At 40.7% G+C, this 25,145-nt stretch overlaps 1 protein-coding gene across 12 annotated transcripts; it reads right to left on the bottom strand.

Annotated features, from left to right (window-relative positions):
- Window positions 1-3,560: 3,560 nt before the first annotated feature.
- C2H5orf22 (chromosome 2 C5orf22 homolog) lies at window positions 3,561-25,122 on the bottom strand. 12 transcript variants are annotated; one of them, XR_008464666.1, is made up of 10 exons: window positions 24,965-25,122; window positions 22,550-22,695; window positions 21,212-21,361; window positions 18,502-18,958; window positions 17,113-17,175; window positions 14,825-14,946; window positions 13,860-13,926; window positions 13,126-13,265; window positions 3,996-7,528; window positions 3,561-3,876 (listed from the first exon to the last, which is right to left on the bottom strand). XR_008464666.1 is itself a non-coding variant. In XM_054189818.1 (10 exons), the coding sequence occupies exons 3-10, from the start codon at window positions 22,588-22,590 to the stop codon at window positions 11,641-11,643; spliced, it is 1,173 nt and encodes a 390-aa protein (XP_054045793.1). In that variant the 5' UTR covers window positions 22,591-22,695; window positions 24,667-24,848; window positions 24,965-25,104; the 3' UTR covers window positions 10,040-11,640. The 12 variants fall into 12 exon arrangements, 8 of the variants coding, with proteins under 8 accessions (XP_054045790.1, XP_054045795.1, XP_054045796.1 ...); XR_008464665.1 differs by having other exon boundaries at window positions 3,561-7,333; window positions 7,420-7,528; XR_008464664.1 differs by having other exon boundaries at window positions 3,568-4,255; window positions 7,230-7,528.
- Between the last annotated feature and the right edge of the window lie 23 nt (window positions 25,123-25,145).

Raw genomic sequence — 25,145 nt, 5'->3', positions numbered from 1 at the left:
CCAATTAAGGAGGACCAGCCACCTGTCAGTTTAATGACTGGCCTAGGGCCAAGGTAGGGAGGGACTCAGAGAAGCAGTGGGCTGTCTGGAACAAGGGGGCATTCAAGTTCGAGCAATTGGAATTGCACAGATGATAGCAGAAATTCAGTGTTAACGGGAATTGGGTAGCTGGCGACCTGTACTACCTTTAAGTGAAAAAATAAATAAAGCTGAAGAAAAGAGAAGAAAGCCCCAAGGCAGGCTTTGATGCATTGAAGTCAGGTATTTGAGTTAGCTTGGACGTCAGCGTTCAGATGTGAGCAAAATCAAGTGGCAGGGAAGGACCACCTTGTGCGGGGCACAGTGTTCCAGAAGGCTTTCTTACACCTTAGAGTCCTATTAAATTTGTGTTTTCCAAAATACGTTTATGGCAATAATAAGAACAGCTGGAAGAGACGCTGGGTAGCAAGCAGAGTACAAGGGACATAAACATTAGAACAGAACATAGTACAGGGAGATTCAGCATATTATCTCATATCTTCATATTAATAACTCAGCTGTGAGATGTTTCTTGACTGACTGAGGCTGTACATTGAATAAATCTAAGATTTAATGTCACTTAGGGCAGGTGAGGGATGGACACGTTAGACCTGTTTTAGGTGGCCTAGCCCTAAGTTTGCACATAACAGGCCTCATTCTGTAATGTAGTGAAAGACAAACACAAAGGTAATATTATTTTTCTTTGTTTTGCCAAGCGCCTTGAGTAAAATTATATGCTAATGATTCTGCTAAAGGTAAGCAATCCCATAAGAAAGCTCCCTAGCAGACAATGCAGTCCTCTGTGGCAGAATATGTGCAAAACCATTAGGACATTTATGGAAACTGCTGACAATATGTAACTAGCATTTAGCGAGGGAGGGCTGGAATGATTTGTCTCTCTCCAGTGCAGTGGCTCCTTCCTTGAGAGGATTAAATATCCCTGTTTGAAATGATGTATGCCCAAAGTGAATTGCAATTAAACTGTAAAAAAAACCCCCAAACCACAGACTAGAACCAGATGAAAACTCAGACCAGAGCCCATTTCTTGAATCTTTGGGTATATGGTGAGCAGCAGCTTTTCCTTGCAGAAGAGAGTTCCCTTATCTGAGAGAGGAGGGAGGTGGGAGCTCCTGTAAGGCTGCGGGGAGGTGAGCACCAGCCAAGGGATCCATCCATCACCTTCGCGAGCTGCGCTTGTGACAGAGAAGCCGGGAAGCCAGGGGCCCACAGACTGAAAGAAAGGTAAGGAATTAATCTGCTTTGCGGGGGTGTTACAGTACTGGACCTAGCCGGGCTGCCCCTCTCCTGAGACGGGTCTGCGGCGGGAGCTGATGAGGGTGAGGGAGGGGGTCTGTGCCAAGGCTGGGACTGGGTTTGCCGGGTCCTTGGCTTCCCGCCTGCATCGGGGTGTGGGAGCTGCACGTCCGCTGCGGGGAGAGAGGTGCTCCTCCTGCAAGAGACACTGCAAGCCGAAGGCAGAAAAACGGCGTATTTCCTTTCATCTTGCCTCCTGAGAGTGGATGGGACATGCAAAGGGTTTGTGGTCCTGATGGGGCCACCAGGCAGGCCAGGACAGGCCCTTCCAGGTGCGGCCCAGTGGAGGCATAAGGAAACAGGACCCTTATCCTGGGTCTCCTGGAAATGGGTCTCTTTCCCCAAGACTGACCTTGCTGAGAGTGGTTTTATTCCTCAACAGCTGCAACAGAAGGAAAATGTTTATGCTGTTGACTCTTTGACCCCCCCGTCCCCAGCCAGGGAGATCGACTCGCAGTGCAGCCATCAGGGGAAGGCAGAGAACAAGAGCTGCCAGAGACAGAGAGCCTGCAACAAGGGGGAGAAATGGAGACAGAGGGCACAGTAACCTCAGCCATCTGACTCATCCCTTGTCCATTTTTCCTGAAAAAGCTCATTTTGTTCCACAGTGACAAGCAAGGAAACCGCAGTGTGGCTGGGGCGGAGACCTGGTGATGCAGAGGGAAGAGAGTCGCCACTCAGTATCTCTGGTTTAAGACCCTATTTTGTATTGCACACAAGTGCATGATAGTTTTACTGTTTGTAACAAAATGCTGAGGCCGATGGTCCCTGCTTACTGCAGGGGGCTTGGGATAGATGATCTTTAAAGATCCCCTCCAACCCAACGCATTCTATGGTCCCTCTTGGAAGCTGAGCCATGATTAAGGTAGAGCTATCTCAGCATACCTCTGCTGCTGAGGAATACCTGCAAATGCCCTCCAAAGTGTGCATCCTCACTCCTCAGTGGTGCCAAAGAGAGCAGCTGGGCTGGCAGGGCCATCTGGCTACAAGAGACCAGGTAGAGCCGCTGTCTTAACACGGCACTGCTACACTGATATCCCCAAGTGAGTTAATTTCTAATGGGCCTTCATGTCCCACCTTTACAGCACTGACTGGAGGTGTTATGTATTACAATTCTGTTGTCTTGCTCTGCATAACAGATATCGAAATAAGCTGAGAGGAAACTGAGGCAGGCACAGGTAATGGGGGATTTGTACATGTGGTCAACAGATAAACCACATCCAGCAGAAGCGAGAAACAGAGACAGCTGTTTCTAGTTTTGTTTGATTGCTTTTTGCCAAAGTAGAAAAGAACCTTGAAAATGTCCTCTTAATATAGAAATTAATGTATTTTTAATTATGTAAGACTGGTATTTTCTGGAACATATTGCACAGTCTATGTTAGTCATAGATTTCAGTTGATATAAATTTGACATTCATGAACAAAAACTGTGCCTGAAATGAAGAGTTCTTAAAAGCTAGGCTAACATATAGTCAATTCATGATCTTACTTTAATTCTGCAGAACCATAGTAAATGTGTGTGAGTAAGCACAGGCAGGGTGCAGGAACAACCACAAAACCACAGAAGAAATATAAAGAGTAAATTTATTTTTGTAACCTCACCAGCCAGGGGATCCCCGAAGCAGCACCCAGGCAGAGGCACACAAGCGGGGATGTGGGGACGCAGGCACCGCTGAGCTCTGTCCATGCTCAAGGATCCCCGGGTTGGTGAGGTAATGAAAATAAATTTACTCTTTGCACTTCGTCTGTGGTTTTGTGGTTGTTCCTGTGCCCTGCCTGTGGTAACTCACACATTTGGTGTAATCGCCAGGATCCAGGAACAGCCATGCCATGGCCAGCCAAAAAGTTGAGGACTGGGACCACTTTCCTGGCTACACTGGCACTGCTGGAAGCTTGGCCTGAAATAGATGATGGGTCAGTTGTTACTCCCCAGGCAATTGAAACGGCTTTGAGGGGACTGCCATGGAAAGGGGAATGGAGTCCTCTTGCAAGTTAACGAGGAGATTGGGATGGTTTTTAGTTACTGGTCTTAGAGCTCTTGATCATGAAGTTGTAGCATTACGGCATAAAATGAGAGAGCTGGAAAAGGAAGTCGTGACTGTAAATGCAAAAGCAATTGCTTAAGAAGTAATTACTACTCAAGCCATGGGCTGCAAGGTACTGTAGAGCAGTTGGTAGCATGTATTGCTAATAAATGAAAGGACAGGTATGGAAAAAGTAAGGTTTTTATTTCCCAAGTTCATGCTCTCACCACAAAACCTTTGTGGGATCCCAAGGAACGGGATGGAAATATCTGGAGTGAATCCTCAAACTCGAAGGTTAAGTTTAAGTCGGATTTAGAAGGCAGGGAGGTCGTGGAAGCACAACCCCTCATACAAATCAGGGGGCAACAGGAACAAGTGGATGGGGCAGTGCAGGTCACACGTACTTACTCCCCGAAAGAGTTAAGGGAATTTTTAGAGATCTATCAGCAAAACAGTAGAGTCGGTGATCCTCTGAGTCCCTGCTTGTGCGCCTCTGCCCAGATACTGCTTCAGGGATCCCCTGGTTTGTGAGGTAACAAAAATAATTTTACTCTTTGCAAGCTTTTTTAGAGATGCATCAGCTAATAAATGGTAAAAAGTAGTGCTGAGCTTTCAATATAATAAAAAATTCTTGAATACCCAGGAGGGAATTATCCCATTGTTTTTTCTTGATCACAGTTTAGGAAGGGAATGAACTTGCAAAGGTTCAAGGTTTCTTCCACTTTACTTCCAGTCCTTCAAGTAGCTTTCAAATGATGCATTTTTTGCTCCACCTAGTGACCATAACAAGTATCTCCACGGTCAGGAAAGATTCCTCTGTTCAGGAAACAATTGCAGGTCGTGGGGATACAGGAACTGGAGAGTCACAAGAAGGTGGTTATCTGTTTAGGTGCTCTGAGCTGCATAGAACCACAAAGCAAGATGATTTACTTTTGCAAACATCACTTTTGGATGACATAGAAAGTGTCTGCACAAAGGATAGTGGCGAGTGATTAATCTAATGCTAAGCTGCACGAAGTTGACGTGTCTTTGTTTCATCCCAGTGCAGCATGCAAGTGAGTTTTGAGGTTTTTAATAGAGAACTGTCTCCAGTGCAGTCCCCAACGCAAGGACTCAACTAGGCTTGACTTGCTGTCTGAGCTTCCTCTAGAGTTTCTTTCTGGACATCCTTCACTCCAACCCTAAGACCACTCTGCTAACTAATAATAGCTAATTCAGAGCCTATCACTTGCAAGCCTCATTAGGATCATTGCCTATTACAGTATGGTTAAACTAGCAAAGCCCTAAATGTTTGTTCACCCTTGGCGTGACTTTTGACTCCTTCTGAGGCCTTCGGTTTCCTAAAGCAAAAAGTGAATGCTAAATAAATGTGATGAGCTCCTACATGAACTGGGATTCCAGTCTTTTCAGGGTTTTAATAGACTTCTTTTTCTTCACACAGAAATCTGATGGCTGTGTCTAGCCCAGGATGGAGTGGAATATCTTCATATACTGGTTGGGGGTTTTTTCTGTTGTTTGAAAACAACAGAAAATTGTAAAATTCAGTTTCACTTTGGTGATTACAGGGGCATGTGTGCATCCATAAAAATAAGATCTAGCCTCAAGAAATATGTTTTTAAAAATGTGTCCTCTTGCACATAAAGATGAAAATATGGATGAGGTGGTTCCTTTACTACTGCTGCATACTAAGAAATTAGAATTCATATTGCTTGTCCTGGTTCAGTACTAATATCCAGATACTGTAATTTAAGCCAGCTGGTCTATAGTGTCCTCCTCTTTAGAAAGTCTTCTGCATTCCTTCTGATTTTCTTAAGCATATGTAAGATATTTGTGCCAGAAGGAAACTGCCAAACTTTCTAAAGCATTCTCGTCTTTTGTATCCACACAAGGTGAAAGAAAGCACAGGTGTTACCTTCTGCTTCTGAACTTCTCTGTCAAAGAGGAAGCCAAATCTCTGCCTTTTGAAGACTTGTTATGAAGTTTGTGTATCCAATAAATTATTACCCATTTCTGGATGGCTCTGTGGCTTTCTATCTGAGTTACCCAATCCTCCATCTGTGTATAGATAAGGCTGCACCAAATACTACATTTTAAAACATAAAAATCATATTCAAGCAAGGCTAGCTATTCTGTCTTTCAAAGCAGTAGTGGATAAATACAGTTTTAAAAGGCTTTCCTCTTACAACTTGAAAAAAAAAAAAAAGGTTTGTATTGCAAACAGGCTCATCTTAAGTGACTCCTGTGTCAGTGTCTCAGAAAAGAGAATAAAGCATCTTTTACTACAGTGCTGAAAAATGTCAGGTTTATTCCATTTCTTGACATAGAAGAAAATCAGTGATGATGGATTTAGAATAAAAATGGAAATGAAGTGTCATTTTCAATAGTAATTTAAATTCTAATTGTAAGAGAAACCCCACAACATTCTTGCACTTCATCATAATACACTGCTGCTGCTCCAGGCTAATTAATCCAAGTCAGTTATCTAATTACAATAAATAAAGAATATCATTGAGTATTCAAAAGATCATGTATAACTGGTATGAAATTCTCAGAGCAAACACTAGGTCTAATATTAACGTTTCCAGGGAGACAGCCGTCTCGATGCACAGACATCTGGAGAACTACTTAATATAAAAACTTTATGGATGTTTTCAGTTCTGCTCCTATAGTCATCCTGGCAACGTCTTGATTAAGGTCAAGTAAGTGCAAAAGAGTAATGGTAAAATTTCAAAAAGCAAAAGCAGATGAAGATGCAGAAATCTGTTTTTGCAGTGATAACCAAATTGGGGGTGGGCTATTCCATTCAGTTGGCAAAGACCCTCTACAAAGCACAGCAAAGCAAATATCAAATTAAAAAGCTGCAGAGGAGCGTTTCCTTTCCTTCATTCCCCTTTTAGATGGTTTTCTACCAGTGAGCACAACTTGCAGTCCCCACACTGTTAATTTCTGCCTCTCCATGGGAGGCGGAGACCACCAAGGAGTTCCACTTTTTTGCTTCTGAAGCTGGAAATCTACCCTGACAGAAAGGTAAATTTTCCTGGCAAGATCCAAATCTTGATGCCTCTAAAACCCGGTGTAGCCGATGTTGCCAGGGGCCTGAGGGGTAGCTGAGACAGGGAGGACCCGAGTGCACAGTGGCACGAATCAGCCAGGATGAGGGATTGCCAGGTGTCCCCCAGCCCTGGCATAAGCCCAGGGTTGTTGTCCTTTTTCCCCTGTGACACTGAATGTGCTGGGGCACTAAGGGGGCTCAGCACATCTCCCAGGTCATTTCAAGAGAGTTGCAGTCTACACGTTGGTGACTCTGTAAAAAGTGGCCAGTCATTGCCCTCCTACTCTAAACCCCAATTAAAGGGCTTTATACAGAGCAGAGCATGGCTAATTTTATCAATAATTAAATTGTTAGTGCTTCTTCTGCACTAAAGGCTGGGAATTTCTGGAGTTGTTCTGTATGCTGCCTGGGGTTTGCACGGGCTCTCAAATTTCAGAGATTGACGGAGGAGTGAATACCTATGTTAGTCACTCTGCTGTTATAGGTGCTATTTAAAATCAAATCCACTCTTCTCTTAAAATTAGCAGCTGCTCCATTTCTTGCAAAAAAAAAAAAAGTTATTGTATTTCTTATTTAAAATGGGTAAATTATAATCCTGGTGCCTTCATGGTGGTGTTTAAAAGCACTATTCTGATCAAATTTCCTTAATAGCATATCTGTACAAAAGAGTAAATGGCTTAAGCTTGTTTCTAATAATGTTATTTTTCCAAGCACAAGGTTATAACATGCTTTAACTGTATTACTTAAGTAAGTAATGGGTACTTGTAGTTCATTTAATTACAACCTTTTCCTTTATCCTGAGGAAGTTCTTTACAACGTACCTTATTTTTTTCTTTTATCTTCTGGATGAAATATGTGAAACGTTAAATGCAAGAGTGTCCATTGGTATTGGGATAAGTAAAAACTTACATTGCACTGACGTCCTCTTGGAAGAAACAGAAAAAAAACACAGCTGGGTCTAGGTCACTGAGAACATTCCCCATAAAGAAAACTGTTACTTTGAGTACTCACTGCATTTGTTCAGACAAAGGTCCTGACTGGTGAAGGGTTTGCATTAAGATGTTCATAGTAAAGTGAGTCGGAAGAACTTCTCACCTATACGCGTTCTTCAAGTGTCAACCTGTGGCAAAACAAACTGCAGGAGTTAGGCAAAAAATTATTGGCCATCTGGAGGGACTTGCAGAGAAAGGTGGAGTGGGAATGAAAAAAAAATTATTCTAAAGTGCCGTTATGACCTTCTACAAGTAGCCAGTAAGTGAAAGCAAGATGAAAATGTTGCATTGTGCCAGGCAAAAAAAACCCCCAAAGACAGAGTTCCTGACAGAATAAAGTTTGGATAGGAACGCTTTTTTTGCAAAAAACTTACTTTTGGCAAACAAATTATATGTTGTAAAACCCATTTGCTATGTAGTTGTCAGCTACCTCGTGACATGCAAATTGAGCTAGGCTCAGCAAAGGTTCTTTAAAAGTCACTAACACATGTTGTAATAAAAATTAAGCCCTTAGACTTCAGTTCTACACACTCTAGCCTGAATTCAATAGGTGATGAACCAGACAGTTTTTCATCAATGCTATAAGGCTTTTGTTTGCTTTCCAATCTTTCCTCTAAAGCCCTACAAGCTGGCTATTGCATAATCATATCAGCAAAAATCAGCCCTACCTGAAGGTGGCTGGTTGCAGCCCACAAAAAAGACAAATAGCCACATAGGAAGTGAAGGGAACATTAAATTCTGACATATTTGTGGGAAACTGTGGTATAAACAGACCAGGTGTAACCCACTAACACAGGCAACTATTAACCTGAACTGGAGCTTGACCCAGACTTTAATCTGGCATGGAGCATCAGTCGGAGAAGTGTATGCTGGTTTATAAATCCAGGCCATTCCAGTTGAATCACAGTAAGTCTTTTCAGCCAGACGCACAGCCAGAAACTCATCAGCACCCGCTTCTCACCGGTGCTATCCTCTTTCTGGATGCTTACCTTCCTGGATGCCTACTTCCAGACTGGACGTGAGCTCTGAGTTTTCCTTCCCTCTCTCCTCTTTGGGAAAAAATGATCCTTTCTCTCCAGATCAGCAGCCTGTCTATTAATTTATCGCAGCATCTCCAAAATGAATTTGTACACCATTTTCTAATATGAATTTCAGGGTACTCAGGGACTTTGCACTCATACTTTATTAGAGAAGTGTAATTTTCATGGGTATAAGAATTATCTTGTCTTACTGACAGGTGCTTCTGAGAGTGGAAATTAGTGCAGTACTGATTGCAGAGAGAAATGAATACCCTCCATTCAAGCAGGAAGCTGTTTCTTCAGCAAGGAAAGTATCTGATCCTTGAAAAGGCAAGTCTAGCTGTAAATTTGTTTATAACATATCAGCAATGAACTTTCATCTTTTTAATGGCTATATAGGAGGAAGGACACAAATGGCAGAAATTTCAAGCAGAATTTTTTGGTACAGGTAAATTCATTTACCATCCAAACTGAGACAAGAAAGGCAAGTATAAACACTGTTAATTTTGCCTTCTTCCTTCATGCTTCTGACCTGAAGACAGTAGATGGGAGGCTTACAAACTGCACAATATGCTTAGAAATGCCCCAGAAGTGTAATCTGGTGCTCTGCCTGGACTCTTTAACACCATCACAGGAGGTACCAGTTGCCGAAGAACCCTTCTTGACCTAAGGGCAGATTCATCCTGTCAGATCTGAGAAGGACCAGCCTGATCCAGTGCCCCTCATTAGGCTGGGGACCAGCTAAAGGCTCTTCTTTCTGGTAACTTTATAACAAATTTGAAATTAAAGGTCTTTTTCAATCAGGAAGTAATTTTAATATCTAATAGCTTAATTTTGAAAGCTTTTTTAACTCTCAGGGGGCTATTAAGAATGTCTCAAGTTTCTACATTGTTTAAAAATTCTACAACAGAATAATTCAAAGACGCTTGCTTTGCCCTTTCTTGAGTTCCTTCCAGACCTTAACTATAGATTTTGTCTCCTTTCAAGTGTTTTTAGTAATGTGTGTGCCTTTTGGCTATGAAAGAAAAGCAAGCTGTGAACTGAAGAGACAGTATTACAATCTGTGGTCCTGAAGATTGGACAAGCTAGGGTTGGCCCTTTTGGCTGCCAGGGCACACTGTTGACTCATATTCAACTTGCCGTCAACCCAAACCCCCAGATCTCTTTCCTCTCATTCCCCAATTTGTAACTATAACCAGGATTACTCCATCCCAGGAGAAGAATTCACCACTTGCTCTTGTTAGATTTCATATGGTTGGTGATTTCCCAGCTCTCTAGTCTATCCAGATCTGTCTGGAAGGCCTCTCTACCCTTGAGGGAGTCCACAGCTCCTCCTAATTTAGTATCATCAGCAATCTTGCTCAATGTACATTTGATTCCTGTGTACAGATCATTTATAAAAGCATTAAAGAACACTGGCCCTAAAATTGAGCCCTGCAGAACCCTACTGGTGACTGGCCGCCAGCCTGATGTAATCCCATTTACTATAACGTTGGCCAGCCTTGCATCCAAGATCCTTTAATACTTCATAAACAGTCACACATTGCGTACAGAAATGGAATCAGATCACGTACTGCTTGTGTAAAGATTTTTTTTTTTTTTTTTTTTTTTTTTTACAAGTAAGAGATGTTCTTTGCTGGGCTTGGAACAGGTAAGCAAACAAACCCCTTGGGTGAAAGGTGGCAGGGGTACTCCTGTGCTGTGAGAGTTACGTTAGCCGCGGAGAGAGAAGTGCTCGGGGTGTGATAGCACAGTTCTGCCCGGCCAACCGAGGCTCTCACAAAGCCATCTGTGATTAGAGGCACTGCCTCAAGCCACAGCGGGCCCTAAGGGCTCACCCTTCCCACCCAGCTCCTGCAGCCAATTTCATGAACTGACACTGTGCAGCCTAATGGCCAGGCTCCACGGCACCCAGCCTGGGGACAGTCATGGTGGCAGCCCCCAGGGCTGCGCCTGGCAATGGGCCACTCAGGACCCGAGACAGCCTGAGCTGACTGTCAGGGCGCAGCAATGGTGGCTGCTCCCTCCAGGAGAGCCAAGGGTGGCCCTGGAGCGGGCCAGGCCGTGCCGCACCCACAGGGCAGAGCCACAGGACTGGAGCCAGGAGAGCAGGGCAGGATGGAGACAGCAGCAGGTCTCAGCAGCACAGTGATCACTGGGCAGTACAGTGAGCACGGAAAGAAGCCAGGTCAGCAAGGGCTGTCGTTACCCTATGGCCCTGACACTGGCTGAAGGAGGGGACGTATTACAGACTAATGAAAACAGCCTGTTTGTTTGTTTTGTTGTTGTTTTTTTTTTTTCCCCCTGGAAGTGGCCGTTTTCTCTAGAACCAGATTTCTTTCTAAATTAAATGGTTCTAAACCTGTTATTTTCCAAATAGCAATACTGAAATGAGAGGAAACCCAGTCCTGAAGGTTTTGCTGCTGACTTCAGTGAAGTTAAATCTTTCTTTCTGAAGAAAACATCAATTCGACTTCTTACAGGATTCAACAGATATATGCGTGCATGTGCATGCTTGTTTTTTATCCTCAAAAATATCTAAAATGAAAATACCAAGCCAGTGTCTGTACATTAGAGATATTATCTGAGTCACCAATGAAATACTCTAGGGCAAAATAAGACAATGTTAACACAATAGATTATAAATATAAATGATATTCTGTGGATGGGGGAGGAGCCATAAGCTACTCTAGAGAAATGACAGAGGGATGCCTGGTCCTCTGAGCATAGCAGTTCAGAAAGATCACCACGTAAACCTAATGTCTTAATGGCATTATTGAGATAATTTTTTTAAAAAGTACAATGCAACTCAGGAACATGTCTGTTACTCACCAAGCTCCAACAAAAAAAAAAAAAGTTTAATTACATAAGAGAAATGCATTTATTTTAAGAATTTATATATATAATTTATTTTTTTTTTACAGATACTTAAAGAAATCAGGTAAAAAAAATAATTTTATGGACAAAACAGTTTCTTTTGCACCAATTTTAACATGCAAGACAGTAAAAATAATAATCACAGAACTAATCTGAACAAAGCCAAACAGGTGACAGTTCAGATGCAGCAGACTTGGAGAAAGCAATGCAACTCCAAACTAGCTCTTGGTCAGCTTGGGTTCTAGTGCCACCTGCTGAAATAACAGTATTTTTCCCCTTGCAAACATAGCAAATATGCAATTTAAATTAATCCACTGCATTAGAGGGCAATACAAGAAGAACAGTCACAAAGAAGATGCAGTGCTTGAGTAATCTAAGTGCACATCCAGAGTGCCATACACCGAACCTAGTAAATTGAGAACCTTCTCTTGAATGATGTCAACCTGCTCTGAAGGGCAATAGTCATCCAAACTTGATCTGTAACAAGGAATTGAAAAAAGCATGAGAGAGTACAGATATCACTGCAATATGTATTCTTGTAATGCTCTGTGTCTAGGCTGAAGCTACTTTCAAACCGTGATGAGTTCTGCCTCCCAGTATCCCTTCAAAGCATTGAGCTGTGCTTCTCCTCACTACTTTCAACAGTAACAGTTTGCCTGAAGAACAGAAAGTCTGGAGCAGATTAGGCATGTGACCTATTCATCCTTCCAATTCTACTCTCTTCCTGACTCTGACACAAAACATGTTGGCAGTCAAAGTTCAAGCAAAAGGACTGGTGGAAAGTTAAGACTGAAGAAAAATTCAAGTGCTACTGGTGAAATAGGTAGGAAAACTTGAAAAAGAAATCTTCACAATCCCTGGGATATGACATTATTTACAGTATCTATTAATGAACTGCAAAAGGATACTAGTGAAAAAGCAGAGCTGAACCTTCTTGGATTTTACATCTGTCAAGATCTATGAAAATGATTCTGTATTTTCTCAGTAACAGTGGCTGATAACCCTGCAGCTGGCACAGGAAATACAGCTTTCTTTTATTGTATGTATTAGCCATATTTTCTTGTTGACAAAAACAATTTCATGTCAGTTTCTGCTATTATTGCCTGCCCTTTAAGGGCACACTTAGTATTTCTGAAGTGATTAAATTACATCAATTTGTCAACAGTTACACTGTGGTGTTCATATTAAGTTTTCTCAGGACAGATCCCTGGTTCACCCAGGTCGCTGGCCTCAAACTCCATCCTATTCTCCCAAATAAGACCCTTACACTCTTGGAAGCGTAACTTTTACCCCATACAAAGCTTTACTAGAGCTTTCTAGAATATCAATCCCTTTAAGCCTATTAAATGAAAACCCCTTCCATCAGGAGTTCCACTGAAAACAGAAATCCTATCTGTGGTAAAACCCTAAAACAATAGATTACGGAAGGTTTGTCCAAGCTAGCTTTGCTCTAACTAGCAGAAGTAATAAAAGTAGCGAAGGTGTAGGAAACCCAGTGACAGCTACCAATCTCAACACACACAAGGCCTCATCACGTGCTTTGTATAGCCTGTGCTAAAGCTCATTAAGTCATAATGTTTTCATTGCTTTTGAAATCTGTGCTAGCTACTCTAAAGCCCAGTAAAACCAGAGATCAGTGCAGAACCTTCCCTTAGACACTGTCACTGCCTTATGAGCAACATTTTCAAATGTCAATTTTCACTACGCTGTAAGTCTTCCACTTTAAGACAGAACTTAAGATGTGCCAACCAGTGCTACATCAATAGAATCATTTAGCTTTGTAAGCACAGTCCAAGTGTTTTAAAGTAAAGTTATCTACATAGTCTTACCGAGCAACTGTCACAAGTGTGGGCTTAGGCATATCTTTTAGTAACACTTTAATGGATTGTATGAGGCCTTCGATTTCCTCTTCAGTGCTAACATGGTGCGGAAGCTCCACATAATCACAGGTCAGACCAGCCTGATGGACCTACATGTAAATTAAACAGAGATTTAAGTTCTGTTGATGAATCATTGATATAGCTTATCTGTGTGAAAAGCCTCTAAGATACTATCTCTAGCCCAGTAGGTAACTTACACCTCTTCAGGCAGTAAGAGTTGTTTTTCCCCAACTTGTTCTTTAAGCAAAAAGAATAAAATTCTGGAAGGTTGTATGGATCATTTCGTTATCTCCAGTGTACTGTACCTCTCCTATGAATTCAGAGTATGCTATAGCCCTTGAAGATGATAAGTCTGATCTTATACAAATAGGTACCTTGATTTAAGTTCTATAAAGCATATCAGCAGGCCCTGGTGAAATGAAACCTTCCTTCACTGGAAGCAGCCTGAGACATCACAGTCCTGAAAGATCACATTAATGTTGCCTAAATATAGACAAGTAGAATTTTAGAAGCTTTAAAAAGAAAAGCTGGCCTAAGCAATAAGACATGGGAAAATTACCAAAATCTCACAAAGTCCTGAATAAAGATGCAAGTCTGAAATGAAGCATGATCTTTTCCCACGCATAGCTGAAGCTATGCTTCTGAAATCTGTCTACCTCCTGCTCTTTTACCCAGTCACCTACCATTTCGTAGTCTGGGCTTTCCATCCTGGTTTTCAAACTGTGAACTAGTTGAACAAGTGGCTTCATTCTGCAGTTGGAAACACATATATTTACCTTAAGTGGTAAAAAAACAAACAAAAAACCACCACCAACAAAAAAACAAATGAGAGAGGGAAAAAAAGAAGAATGTAGAAGTTATCATGGCCTAGGATTCGAAAATGAAATTTGCCCCTCTGTGCCATCTCACACCTGAGAAAAATGGAAATTATCAGTACTATTGTACTGTTTCACCAGGTCTTTCTTAGCAAGGCCCTATACTCACACCTGCCTCTGGCAAGACATCTTTGCACTTCTTTTAGGGCAGACCTGGAGAGAAGTTGTTGTAGCTCGAAGTTGTATGAACTTCATAGGAAATACCTGTGGTCATTGTTACAGAGGTCTGGCAGTAACTGCTGCATTTGATGGGGAAAATGAGTGATTTTCCCATCAAGGGAAAGCTCGGACTTTTGCTATTTCTTTTCAGCAGAAAACATTTAGTTTAAAAGCATAGTGGATGCTGCTGAGATGTTTTGTGGACACTGTCACTCAGGTACAGCCTTTCATTCACTTCCGTTTTTCCACAGTAAGCAGAGCCTTTGGGACCACCGAAGAAATCCTTCTCCATATCCTCCATAGTCTGTTGCTTTTTTTGAGAGCTCTGCTTCACACAGATACCTAAGTTGTTAGTCACCAAATCTGCCTTCCTCCACAGGCAACACAATTTGCATGAAGCTGTACAAGGCTGATCTTGGAAGGCTTACCATGGCACTGAAGACAGCAGACTGCCTTTTCTTGTTTTGTCTGACTCTTTCTTCTCCAGAATTAAAGAAAAAATGGTAGCTTTGCATAGATCCTGTCCAGCTTCTCTCCTTTTCTGTTAACAAAGTGCTGGGCTAATCAGTTCCCAAACTACTGTTTGCATTTTAAGCCATTTACAAATCTCCTACCCAGGATACGAAGCCCACTTCTGTAGGGTCTCTTCATCATCACTGTCACACAAATCTGCAAATGCTGCTTCCAGATCTTCTAGCTGATGAACACGGTTTTCAACACAATCCAGCAAACCCTCCTTTAAATAAGCACATATAAAAGTATGTTAGGAAAAAAAGAGGTAAGAACATCATGGCTTACACTACGATTTAAATTCTGAAATGACTGATCTACTGGAATTGGGGAATCAGACACAACTGATTCATTACTGCAGAACACCTTTTCAAAAGGATCAGAATGAATGCCTGCAGAAGCTGTTATACCTTCAGAATAAACCACCTCTCTTTGCACCGTCTTTCTTACAACAAATAGGAAAAGCCACATCTACATGCTGGTAGAATACACCAGGGAGAGCAAAGAAACTGTGTATGACTTATTGTTGGATTTATTTCTATAGCACTGCAATGCTCAGATGAGTGTGAAAAGAGAATTTAATTTTATAAGTTTTAAAAAAATATTATTAAATCAAATGCATTTTCAGAAAAACAAAACGGGCTCTTTGATGCTTTGAGGTTGTTTCAACTCTCTGTGCCTGAAAAAACATGGAATTAATTTGTCAGTTATTACTCTGATCCTGCAAAGGCTTATGCCCTTTCTTAAAAAGTTTAGAACGCTTGAAGAGTCAGTCTTCTTCGAGTGACGCTATGTACATGAATATAGTTGTGCATGCGAACATTGTCAGAAAGAGATCCACATAACATGTAAAATGAAAAGCAATGCTTGGCATATTTGGTATTAAAAACGCTCAGTGCAGTGGCATGTGAAGGAAAATTATGAAAAGGCACATTGTAATAGATGGGTAACAATTAAGAACATAACAATTCCCTCTTAGGATTCTCCTGGCTGTTATCATATAACAGATGCTGCTTCTTGTGGGCAATGATACCAACTTTGGGCTAATTTTTAAGAGGAGCTGAGGGTATCAACCATTCATAGAGTACAGCTTTATGATCTTATCCTGGGGTATAAGATACTTTTCCAAGCAGCATCGGTAACTAACCTTAAAGACACGTCCCATCCCCCTCTAAACTACTCAAAAAAACCCCCAAAATCAAACAAAAAAACCTCAAACACGCTATTACCTTCTAGTATGACAGAAATGTACACCTAACGTACTCTGGAACTACGAAAACAGATTTTAAGAGACAAGACACCTAGGATACTTTCTGAAACTTTGAAAAACCACAAAGTTCACTAGTTTTCTATCTTCAAGTCCTTTAAATTGACTGTCTCACTATAAACTCATCCATGCATCTTGCCTTGTTCAGTTCTATACTTATCCATTACTCCCTGTCTGCTAACCATTTCAGTTGCCTCCTATAAACTTGTTGGCTTTCGTGAATAACTTATGCCCTGAAATCATATTGGGAACTTAAGTCAGAAGCGTTTACCTCTTTCACATTTAACTACTTTTTAAATAGGTAACTGTTTTCATTGCTGATTGACTAAGAAACTTTAAAATCAATTTGACAATCTTCCACATACCTCCATTTCTTTACACACACATATTAATTAGGATTCAGTAATCTGTGATAACTGTATGTGCTGAATCTTTGTGTATTGGTGTTCAGATGAGATTACAAAAGCAAAGACAAGATCTTGTTTAGAAATTACTTGGTGTAATGACCATTAGCATGGCTGTCTCCATGGTTTGGGCTCAGGGCTGAATGATTATTTTGGCAGCTACAGCAGGCTTACATTTCCATAATTCAGAAGCACACAATGCACACAATGAAAAGTACATTACAGTGGTATAATACTGGCTTTTCCACATCTAAATAAATAGGTGAAATACCAGCTAGGCATTGAGCTCTGACTATCAAGGAAGAGCAACTACAGCAAGGAAGGGGAGAGCCTGGAGGGAAGAAAAACAAAAAAACCCAACATAAAAACCCCCAAATAAACAACAAAAAAATCCCAAACCAAAGCCCTGTTGAGTCATGAAAAGAACAGGATTGCAGATGACTTACTATGTTTTAAATTCTTCCTTGTCAATTACCACTTGTTTACAGAAATTAATTTTCACATTCACGCTAAATATTTATGCGGTTCACACGTTTAACCAAAACATTTAATAAGAAAGAACTCCTAAGATGCTGCTGATTAGCATTCAGCATGCTGCATAGCTTAATTGGAGACCACTTCATTAAGCACCTTTCATAGGTTCCTTCCTCGTCGTAACTCATTTTCATTGGGTAAATCAAAAGAATCATTCCCTCATGCATCCCACAAGGAAACACCATACCTCTGTTGCATTTTTATGAGGCTTCTTGAAATTGTACAACTCTTGCAAAAGCTCATACTCTGTCTTTGAAAAGGAAAAGAAAGAGGCAAAAAATTAGGCTCTTCAAACGTGAAATAAAATCGTCAAAGCTCTCCTTCTTCAAAAAAAGATTTTGATCACTTAGACCAGTCATCTACTCTAGTACTGCAGACAACTTTCTATAAATGCAGGTGAGGAAGAGGCTGTGAGGCTTGAGAAAGTACTTGAGTTTGGCCTCAGCCAAACATTTTGCAATTGCTTAACTTCAAGCCTGACCTCAAGAACACAGCTTTAAAAGCTAAATATTTACAGTCTATTAGTTAAGAGTCTCTGAAATGAAATACACATTTTGCTGAACAATGAGATGCTGAGTAAAACTGGGATAGCAGATTTAGGCAGACAAAAGCAACAGGAGAGTATGACTGTAAACGAAAACTGGATGGGTAAAGGCTTCAGGCTGGTTGGCCAAGTTCACAAGTAAACTATTACCAGAGGCTTGCCAGCCCTACTCCTTGATAATGCTCTCATTTGATTTTTAGCTTTTCCTTGTATTCTTACATTTCAAGTGTTAACTTGTGAAAATTTTTGGATGGAACTATTGCAATTTACAATAGAGGAAACCTAGTTAAGAAATATTAACTGCAAATGAAGTCGTTATATCAAAAAAGGTACGCTGGGTGCTCTGCACAAGTCCGCTTCCAAAGCTGAGAAGCTACCATCGCATAAAACCAAAAAAAAGCACAATGAAAAAAAATAAAAAACCCTACACCACCAACCCCCAGAAAAACCAACCAACCAAAAAAAACCCCAACCCCTGAAACTTCTCCATTATTTTATTCAGAATGTATTTTACCTAAGAAAGGTATTGAATTTTATTCTTATATGGTAAGACCCCCACTGTGCTTTCCCTTTGTTGTTCGCTTCTCTCTGTGATTCAGAACAACTGACACGGCACACTGTCTGAAGATACTGTGATGCTAAATACTGAACAGCAGAAGCTAATGCAGGTCAGGGACAGTATATGAACTTCTTTACGGTGAACAAGGAAGCAGTAGTCTAGGTGAAACTCAAAGATGTCAGATGTTGGGGGTCTTGCCATATAAGAATGCTTGCTCACTCTTATACTCAGCAGTCCAGACAAAGGAAATGAGAGCAACAGCCTCTCATCAGGAGAAGTTACCACTCTTCGGGGATAAAAAATGATACAATCTGCCACCCCTCCCTGATGAATCTTGCTCTGGGTATTTGGAACATTACCTTTGGAAACCCAAGCTTAGCTTTTACGTCCTAAACACAAGCAGAAGTGAGCCATACACCATTGAGCTGAAATCAGGACAGAATGGTATGAGGCCTCTCCATTGTCATGCTTACCTGTGTGTACATTTCTTTGAACGGATTTTTAACTGAAAAAAAATCTAAGTCAATGTCTAAAACATAGGCATCCCCTTTCTGCAGCACTTGGCAGACATCTTTAACAACTTCCCTTATTGGGCATTCACTGAAAGAGCTTGAAGCTGAGCACTCTGAAAACGTTTCTGCCTTCTTTGGGGCACTTGCATTTTGTACTTCCTTCTTCTTCAGACTTGGGGTGCTGTGATCAAGGTCACCAGGAGCCACTGATGAAGAGGCAGAAGCAGTGCTGGCTGTGTCATCTGTGTTCAGCTTCGGTCTCTTAGCAGATGCTACTTCACCATTTTCTTCCTGGCTGTTTGATGCTTCAGTAGGGTTAATGAGAATGACGTGTAAATTTAAAGGCTTCTGGTTTTCTAGCTGATCAGCAGGGACATAAAGACCATCACTTAAAAAGTAATGATCTGTACCTGTAACCCTACAATTGACAATAACTCACAGTTAATACACATCTTTGCAAAGAGCTTAGGAAAAAGCATGAACACTTAAGGGATTCTAAGATGAATGATTGGATGATTGATGGGTAACAAAAGCAATAAAACTGTGTACACAAAATTATCTATTTTAATCTGCAGGTTTTTAAATTTAAGTTTTTTGTACTTTATTGCTGAATCATTAAAATTCACCCTACATTTTTTATGGTAGCCCTGCAAGGTTTTTAATGGATAAGAAAAAAATTCTACATTATGTGCTACTAAGATTAATTTGTCATTGAATTGCATTCTAAAGACAACATTCAGAATTTAATAAGATATTGTCAATATTATGGCATATAAGACTGCAAAGCTCTGGATATTTTGTCTTGGATTGCCTATTTTTTAAGGAAAATTCTGTTAGCTGTGTTTGTGAATTGCTCTGAAACCCATGGATATTGATTTAGTAAAAGTAAAATACTATGAATTAATAGGTAGCATTTAACTCTTCTTTACCACCGATATAGATTCCCTGTTCTAAGTGGGAGAGACCAGGTAGTTTGATGATGAATAGCTACATATCAATGGAATCCACTTAATTAAAAGCAAACAAACAAACAAAAACCAATGCTAAAAACCTGCTTACAGTGAAAATTTAAAGAATATTATTTTCTAGCCATGTTTCAGTACATTAAACCTTCAGCACCATAAATTCAGATTAAAAAACAAGCTTAAGAAGAATTGTGAACTTCTGCTCACTTGTGTTCAGGCCTTATTTGATTACAGAGTACATCATCAATCAACCACAAAGACAAATAATTTCATGAGCAGCAAAAATGTGAAGCTTAGTTCCCTCATATCTTGTGGCTGGATTATCCTAAGCCTGCTAAGGTGAAAGCTTGGATCACAGCTTCATCTTGTTGATGGGGCATTCACAGGGCCTCTTCTCAGAAATTCTCCACGGTTCAACGTGAGCTTATGGTACTGCCTTTTGCTTAGTATCTATTGCCTATCCAGCCACCTGTTGTCAAGAAAACATCTAGGAAGTTCGTATTTCTGAAGACTCTTTCCCTTTCTTCCTTCATGATTTTTGTAAGCCTAGAACCTGAAGAAAAGATACTTGACCATTTTCAAAAGGCATCTTGAAATGTTGTTTTCAAGGTTGCTAAAGCAAACAGGATCTGTGGGAGAGCTATTCAGCCATCATGAAGTATTTCTGTACGTGTGCTAGTTCTCATGGTTAACTGTAACTGAAAGCATTAGCTTTTGTCTTATTATTTAGGTTTACTTCAGGCCTCAGATTCATAATTGTAGAGTTTCTGTGTTCTTAGGTGGTAAAATAGAGCTATGCTGTCTTCTGTTAGACTTGCTTCAAAAGATTTATTCCGATATGCTGGCAAGAGACTTGATTTGGAAACGTCCATTCGAGCTGTACAAAATCACAATGCAGGGAAAATGGTGAATGTGAAATTGTCATTGACTGCATCTTGCACAATTATGAGGGGCTGTCATAGGAAATCAAATCACAGAATGATTAAGATTGGAAGGGACATCTGGAAGTCTCTTGTCAATCATCTGACTGACGAAGAACTAACTTCCAAACTAGATGAGGCAGGCTATCTAAGGCCTCATCCAGTTGAGTTTTTACTTTATCAATAATGGAGAATTCTCTGTCTGCTTGTGTACCTGTTCCAGTACTTAACTAGTAGATTAAGTTAAAAAACAAAACAAAAAAAAACACGCACAAGAAAAAAGAATCATCAAGGGAAGGGAAGAGATTTCTCCTCTTATTCAGCACCAGTGAGGTCACATTTGACATACTCCACCCAAGTCTGGGCCTCCAGGATGAGAGAGATGACAAGAAACAGAAGAAGGTGATTAGAGGGTTGGAGCACATGATGAGAAACTGAGGGAACTGGGTTTGTTTTGTCCTGATAAGGGAGGACTGAGGAGGATCTAATTGCTGTCCTCTGTTACCCAAATCCTCTGTTAAAAATTACTGCTTTCTGAGATTTTGACTTTAATGAAGAGAACCTATTTAAAACTTGGGTAGCTGAAATTAAACGTGAATAGCTAGAATTACCTATTAAAAAAAGAATTCAAGGCACAATTTTAACTGTACTCACTCAAATAGTCACCGAGGAACTCACAAACAAATTAAATTTTCATCTTTATCCAAGAATACAAAAAAAACCCCGCCCATGAAAAGCTATAAAGATAGCTTTCATATTTGTAGCATATGACAGCAGACAATTTACCTGATTGTAGTTGTTGATAGGTCTTTCCCAACTAAAAAGTGGTGTTTTCCTTCCGAGATCTGCTGAGCCCAGGGTGGGTGAAGCCACACTACTTGAGAAATATGGCCAGCATAAACAGCAGGCATAATCCAGTTCTCAATACTTAATTCACTGTAATGAATGGAGAAAGACTGGAGATAATACTGTCACTTTCCCTGTAAGTAAAACATAGTCAAGAACACAACAAACAACTTCTACATCTTGAAAACCCCCATGCAAATCATCTGAAATTAGTTCTCCGCGTAAGGTTCACATCATCAAAGAAACAAGAAGAGGGAAATCTTTATTCCTAAAACAGACCAGACCAAAAGTGTCTACGCTAGAATTTTAAAAGTTAGGATTATAGAGTGTGATCAGCTTCACTCTTAGTATGGCACGTTGATTATAAACTACAAGGATTTTTTGTCCTTTTTCTTTTGATGCATCACACAGAGGAAAGTACAAGGAGCATCATCAACACTGTTATAAATGTCTTCAAACATACCTCAAGGGAGTATTTTGCTATAAACTGCTCTAAGTAGATTTTAAATATAATCTCAATAATTAAAGGGAGTCAATCAGCACCTACAGAATAGCAACTTTCCTGATTATCAATGCTCCTTTTTTTTAGGTGTATGCTACTGCCCACAAAACTTCTTATTCATCCAACAAAGAAAATAAAATATTGACCATGAGTAGCATGATACAATTACTTACATACCAATTACATCATCATGTCATTGCTGTAAATCACCACAACACTGAAGAAATCAACACTTATTTTAAAACAGGAAAAGAAAGACAATAGCAAAGATCACTCTGTGGCTTGTTACCGACCTAAGTAGTTGGGCGAAATATCGGTCTTAACAGGAAAATCTTGTTCAGCTTCACATATTCAACCACGTCGACACAGGAGAAGTTATTTAAATTTCAGAGTCAATTTTTCAGTATGAGGAGAGCTGTTTTAAAACCACAGCTCTTCAGACATAAAGCACCCACTCAGGGTGTTGTCCTGTTACTCAGAGGAACTACTAATTGGCCTAATAACAAAATATACTATTGAACAACTAAACAAAGTAAATTTCTAAGTCTTAAATAGCTTAAATAGCTTGACAAGACACTTAAATATTTGCCCACATTCAAAAAACATCGTCAAAAAAAAAAGTTTTCAGTAAAAGTGAAAAGACAGCAGATACAACTTGAGGCTGACTTACATCTCTTTTGTTCATATGTCTTATACAGTCATATCAATATTCACTATAAATCAAAGGCAGCAGGAACTAGACTTAAAAGTATTCTGATGCAGTACCCAAGCCTTACCTAAAAAGAGCTTCTTTGTCAAATACAGTGTCGGCAGGCATATTCACAGGAATAAGAAGGTCTGGATGGGAATCAAGATGAACAAAGCTGATGTTACTGGCAGGAAGGTGCTTTGAACCAATGGCACGATAGATGAAAGGCAGCACCTAAAACAACGGAAATGAAAATATTTCCATTGTAACCAGTGAGCTGAAAAATGCAACAGCTTTAACAGCAAAACCACTAAAGCTTCCTCACCATGCATGGGTGCTGTGGAGATAAAACCATCTCGTTACTTGTGTTTTGTAAGTTAACTGACAGAGTGCGAAAACTGACCCCACCATCATTTAAACTGTAGCTGATCTTTTAACCTATCCCCCTTGAAGAAAGGGCTTAATTCCTAATACGTACATGATTTAGTGGCTGCAATAAAGAGACTACCTTTCTCAACTGCCCAACCTTATTCCCTGCTGAAGGTCTTCACTCAAAGGTAGGAAAAACCTACCTGAGATGAGACAACTCATCAATTTATAGTGTAGCCAACCACTGAAGTGCAATAATGTAGGGTAGTAAAATGAGAAAACTGACAGCTGATTCATGATACCTCTTACACTGAACTGTAGTAGATGGAGTCCCTCCCACAGTTATGGGCCAGTAACTGCCTTAGCTGCCAGAACAAATCCAGCAAGGGTTGTGAATCACAGCCCTATTATACAGGGAATGTGAAGACTGTAAAAGGACTGGGCAACAAAAATTACACATGATTTCCAGATTACAACAGAATCTGAGACAATTTTTTGGCATAAAACTGATGACAAATCCTGTGTACTACACAAAACATGACTGACAGCTGAAATTTGGACTGTATTTCATCTGTCTAGTAATAAATTCCTCAGTTTACCCACTAAATATGCAGTTATATGTATACTACTGTAACAGCTGATAAAACAAGGTTAAAAACAAAAAGGGTTCCTTGATCCGTAACTTTTACTTGTTTGAAAAAAGGAAGTAATCTGGCCTACGTAACAACCTACTATCTTTGCAATTAAAGTTAAAATTTCACCTCAGGTAAGTGTAACTACAAATTGTGAGACTAGGAGAAGATGGAGGAAGACATGAGCGACTAGAATCTCTAACCTTGCCAAGTTCTCCTGCTTTGGAATTAAGAACAAAGTTTCCTTTACACTAGCTGGTATTATTAATGATGCACCTAGTGACATCTTGCCGTAGAGGAACATCAGTGTCAACAAAGGACCATATAAGTTTCTATGAAGTTCTTACACTTGCTTTATGCAAGACAGACCAATGCACATACACACATTAACTGAAAACACAGCGTATATACTGAGTATGAATAGACTTTGTTAATTGAGAACAGAAGTATAGAAAGTAAAACAAAAGATGAATCATTAATAGTCATTATCTCAGTATTCCTGTCACAGTGACACGCTTAGTCCTTGGTTACCATGAAAAGCCAGCTATCATAGCATAATATATTTCAGTGAGTCCTAGCAAAAATGACCTGTGTTAAACTGTTTACTTAGAAGTTCAGAACATTATTTTCTTCAGTCAGCTTTATTACACTAAAATTTTCTGTTTGCAAGACACTAATAGCATTAATATTTTTCATTTTTATCTCCACAAGATCTTCATGCCCCCAGCAATCCTCACTGAAATCAGCAGGCTTCTGCACTGCTGGGTGAAGAATCTGCTTACTTCAGACTAAGGTCTCAGCTTACGTTACTATAGACAAACAATACGAGAGACCTGAAAAAGCAGTTCAAAAGCAACTCCTTCTTTGCCCCCTTGTTTAATTACTTAACTAAAAAAAGTAAATTTCCAAATTTAACATTTCTCATGAAGCGGCAGTCATTCTGCTTGTTGGGATGTGATTATATTTACCAATTTGCTGTCCACACATCACACACTGTGTAGGGTTGAGTTTCCAAGCACTTTTCTGATGCCTAGCTAATTCTAAGAGCTATGTAATGTAGGTATTATTTCCTTTTAACTACAACAACTACAACACAAAGAAGAGAAAAAAAAAAGAAAAAAAAGACAGCAATAATTGGTTAAAAAGGTGCCAAAATGGGATCATGGCATTAATTAACTTGAATCAGGAAGGAAAGTGAGGTCACCTGAGCACTGAACTTCACTTATGCTTCCTTAGGGAAAGGGGCCGCAGGCGCGGGGACCGTTCCCCGCCGGAGGGAGACACCCCGGTTACACGGCGGGAAGGCGCATCCTCCCAGGAGACCGCCGGCGACCGCACAGCGCATCCACCGGGCACCTCCTTTCGCTTCCGCCTCCCGGACTAAGCCTCCGCACCGTGGTGAAAGAAAAGAAACAAACAAACGAAGCTACTCCCCATGCACGACCCTAGGGACTCCCCATTCCACCGTCCGGCCCGGCCCGGCCCCACCACTGGGTACTCACGTCCTGGTGGTCCTCCACCACCCACACCGGCAGCGCCGGGTAGGCCCGCAGGCAGCCCCCGCGGGGCCGATCACCGCTGCCAGCCGCCGGGCTGTTCATGCCGCGGCAGCCAGGCAGAATGAAGCAGAGCCCGGCCTTCTTTCCTCCCTCTCTCCCGGCGGGCGGCGCTTCCGCCCGCAGC

This window comes from Rissa tridactyla, chromosome 2 (genome assembly GCF_028500815.1).
Source record: "Rissa tridactyla isolate bRisTri1 chromosome 2, bRisTri1.patW.cur.20221130, whole genome shotgun sequence".
NCBI classification, from domain to species: domain Eukaryota; kingdom Metazoa; phylum Chordata; class Aves; order Charadriiformes; family Laridae; genus Rissa; species Rissa tridactyla.
This window is presented reverse-complemented; position numbering and strand designations above follow the sequence as displayed.

What these genes read in the sequence shown, in the direction of transcription:
- C2H5orf22 (XM_054189813.1), bottom strand. Translation starts at nt 25,063, where the DNA reads ATGAACAGCCCGGCGGCTGGCAGCGGTGATCGGCCCCGCGGGGGCTGC. An exon ending in CTATCAACAACTACAATCAG is followed by an intron (nt 18,959 to 21,211) that starts GTAAATTGTCTG and finishes TGTCAATTGTAG; the next exon opens with GGTTACAGGTACAGATCATT. An exon ending in ACACTTGTGACAGTTGCTCG is followed by an intron (nt 11,774 to 13,125) that starts GTAAGACTATGT and finishes TCCTTGTTACAG; the next exon opens with ATCAAGTTTGGATGACTATT.